Source organism: Camelina sativa, chromosome 20 (assembly GCF_000633955.1).
Source record: "Camelina sativa cultivar DH55 chromosome 20, Cs, whole genome shotgun sequence".
In the NCBI taxonomy this organism is placed as follows: domain Eukaryota; kingdom Viridiplantae; phylum Streptophyta; class Magnoliopsida; order Brassicales; family Brassicaceae; genus Camelina; species Camelina sativa.
Window position 1 is genome coordinate 26366378 of NC_025704.1, and position 4266 is coordinate 26370643.

Here is a 4266-nt window from a genome sequence, read left to right on the forward strand (position 1 = left end):
CCTAACCATCTCATTTGTAAACCCAAACCGACATATAATTTCATTCTAATTATAAAATTTAAACCCTAACCATCTCATTTATAAACCCAAACCAACATATAATTTCGTTTTAATTGTAAAATCTAAACTCTAACAACTTTATTTGTAAACTCTAACCATTTTATTTGTAAACCCAAACAGACATATAGTTTTGTTTGAATTGTAAAATCTAAACCCTAATCACCTTATTTGTAAACCCAAACCGATACATCATTTCATTCTAATTGTAAAATCTAAACTAACTCAATATTTAACTTTCCTTAAAAAAATTATACAGAATTTATTTCCTTAATCTATTTTATTTTTTAATTTAGTTTTGATTAATTCTTTTAAATAATATAATATATATAAGATTCTGATTGGTTGAAAAGGAAGAAGTGAATAAGAATGTTCACCATAGAAGTGAACCTAAGTATTTTTCTTTATTAACTTAGAAACACGGGTTTCTAAATAAAACGGTACAAAAGACAAAAAAAAGTATATTGTAAAACTCTTTTAGTAAGAAATATAAAGTTTTATCTTCCAAGTCTTTTGAATCCTTTTTCTTTTATTTTTCTAATACAATATTTTTGTTAGGGTTAACGTTGTGAATTTATTTTTATAACTGATCCAAGATAAATATTTTTTTTGGTCAACGATAAATATATTTTAATTAATTTTATACAAAAAACATATAAAAAAATTATATCAATATTTTTCTATTATGGAAATTTCTATCCCTTTTTATTAATAAAACATATATTCTAAAACATTTTCGAAATGCGAGGTAACCCACAATTTCATATAGAGTTTTCTAAGTTTTTACAGTGGGTTTGACAAAGCGGTGAAATTTTTTTAACAAGTCGAAAGGCATAAATAGTAAAAGATTATTTTAAACTGTTAAACAGAGTTATGAGATAGTGGTAAAGGAAGACTATAAACATCACTTTTAACAATGGTTTCGTTACAAATAAGTATGCCATGTATGTAGTAGTTGAATATGTTGCAGGGAAAGGGAGACGTAGAAGTGAAATATTTTGTAAGCGAGAAACATTCTTTTATAAATAAATTAGGGGTACGTTTTGAAAATACATATATTCATTTATATAATACTAAACATAAAAATTATTTTAAAGCAACACACATTCAAAACATAAATATTAAGTAGTTTAATTAAAACTCTAAAGGATAAAGATTAAAACGCTCAAATTCATTTATTTAGACAAATCTCAATTTTATCAAGAAAACAAAAAACTGTCCCCAAATGTGGTTCATCGAGAGAAAGATTGGTTAACTCGAATCTCCCAATAGTAGTTATCTATATGTATGATAAATTTTAATATCTCCACAACAATTTAATTTTTAATTTTCTAAGTTTTTTTTAAAAAGATGTTTTCGCGAGTTTATAAACTTGAGTTTCGATCATGTTTCCAAAACAGAAAGTTTTAAACAATGTGTTTCAACGACATTTTTTTTGTGCTTCCAAAAATTTATGTTTCTAAAACATTTTGGAGATGAGAAATAGACCTCGCCGAGAGTTTCATACAACATAACCCTAGAGCTACCAATCAAACCAAATATAACTAGATTTCTGTTTATTCTTTTTCTTTCTGATTTATTTGACGGATCTATATGGTAGCCAGATACTAATGGAAAAGCTGCAAAACTATAGGTGTACGGAAAACAAGAAAAATATATATAATTGTATTTTAAAATAAATCTTATATAATATGAGAAGGTTTTCTCCTAACTTTGCATAACATGATAACATTTGGTAGCGTATATTTTCGACATCTGTCTTCACTTCTCAATTAGTAAATTCTTTCAATTCATTTTTCTCAAATTACATACATTATTCTCATATACACTAAATTTAAATGATATTTCATTAATAAAAAATAAATTGACATTTATATATGCACTGTCCTTTTAGTAATTATATATATATATATATATATATATATCTTATTTATTAATATTTTATATAATTACCATAACATTATAATTATGCATAGATATCATTTATCAATATTTTATATAATTATCATAACATTATAATTTTGCAAATAAGAAAGAACTAAATATTTATATTATAATTTTGGACAAAACCTTTATATTACATATATACATTATAATTTTGCAACTGGTTTGATGCATACTAAAAAATATACCTAAAGAGAGACAATAGAAGCCAGCCGATAATTTTGCAACTGGTTCGCGTTTACGTTTAAAACCTGAATGTTATTTTTTCACAAACATTAGAATGTTTTTTTAAATAAGGAAAATAAAATATATAATGAGAGAGAAGAAAAAACAACGCCTCCTCAGAACATAATTTTGAAACAATATAATGTGATGGTTATTAAATTTTTTACTAATTTCAAGCTATAGAAAATATAATAATATTATACTAATTATTTGCTAAGAAAAAAAATCATAATATTTGTTTCACAGTTTTTGTGCCAAAATATCAAATCAATTTTCTCTAAAATAATTTAGAGATATAAAACAATATGATATATTTATATATATATATATATATATATATATATATATATTTTTTTTTAATAGTAACCATTAACACAATTTATTGCATATTGATTCTTTAAAATGTAACTTGCATGATGTTTGAAAAAATTTAAAAACAAATCTATCATCATATGAATACACTTTAATGTATTAACTGCAATATAATTTGTATTTTACAAAAAAATAAAAATAAAAATAAAAAACAAAGGCAAAACCTATGGTATATTTATTCTTTGAAATATAACTATAACTCCCATATGTTTGACGAAAAAAAAAACTCAAAAACCTCCCATACTACTACAAATTGATCTATACATAGCTAGACAAAGTCTTCACCAAACATCATATTCTATCTCTCTCATAATTTTCAAAATTTTGTAATATTTAACTTTTTTTCTTTATGTGATATTTCTGGGTTTTCTACTCTTCTTGGAGGTGTCTGGTTTTAGAAGATATATATTGATGTTTTATAGATTAAATATTAATGTTTGTAATATTGATGTTTTAAATTTATCATTATAATGTTTAACTAATCAATAGTCATTCATTTAAAGTGACTGAGAATACTTATTTAAAAACAAAACAAATAAAAAAACATAAAATAATTTATCGAAACATAAAATATAAATTTTAAAATATTTTATTAAATCTATAATATGTTAAAATTATTATAAAGTTATCTCGCGTATCGCGCGAGTCTACTTCTAGTATTTAATACGAAAGAGGTAGAAATGGTATATACAACTACAAGTTACAAATATACAGTATACGCTGGCACAATATATTGTTACTTGGGTCTTGGGATATAAAATCTCAAAGCACAGTAATACATAAAACTAACAAAATCAATGGCGACTTCAAGCACGGATGACGTATTTATCGACTTCAGTGGAATTGAGACTCGCAACTCTTTTGTGACACACCTCTTGGCCGCGTTCCGCCGCAGGAGCGTTTCCGTGCGCCTTGGTGGAGACTGCACCAACGTGGCAACGCAGCCTAAGACATATGAAGGGTGCAAAGTGTTTGTGGTTGTCTTCTCCGAGAATTACGCGTTCTCTAAACAGTGCTTAGATACACTCTCGGAGTTTCTAGAGCGAAAAGATGACGGGCTTGTGATTGTTCCGGTTTACTATGGCGGCGTCACTGAGTCCATGGTGAAGCAACAGACGGATAGATTCGGAGTTGCCTTTTCCCAACACGGGAATAAGTACTTGAACGACCGGGTAGCTAAATGGAGAGATTGTCTGACTAAAACAGCGGGCTTACCAGGCCACGAGTTAAATCTTCAACAAGAGTAAGTCCAAATCTGAATATAGAAAACATTTTGTTTGATGAAACTAGCTATTCTTGTTTGACTAACGTTTTGGTTAGCTTAGTATTTAAATATAGAAAAGCTAAAAGAACTAAAATATTTAAGGAAACACGAATTTGATTTATGTTAGGACTTAGGAGATATAATTTTTCAAATATGCCGATTCCAAATCTGGGAGATGTATAAAAAGTCAAAATAGTTTTTCTTTTTTGGTAGTTTTATATACTTTTGTAGTAATTTAAATTTATATGATAATGATAATACGAAGATTTAAATGAAACAAAAAAAAAAAAGAAGAATAATAGTTAGTTGACTAGGAGTGGCCCGCTTTTATCTTTGCGACTAAGTTGAGCTAAGACTGCTAAGTTCGTTTGGGTATCATGGCTTAATTTTTTTTTTTTTTTTTT

General features: G+C 26.3%; 1 protein-coding gene across 1 annotated transcript in view; it reads left to right on the forward strand.

The window, feature by feature from the left end:
* The window catches only part of LOC104772842 (probable WRKY transcription factor 16), an 11186-nt gene continuing 10249 nt past the window's right edge, over positions 3330 to 4266 (forward strand). Inside the window, exon 1 of the mRNA XM_010497404.1 lies at positions 3330 to 3841. Within this exon, the coding sequence (XP_010495706.1) occupies positions 3396 to 3841 (446 nt within the window). The 5' untranslated portion in view covers positions 3330 to 3395. The remainder of the gene's footprint in view (positions 3842 to 4266) is intronic.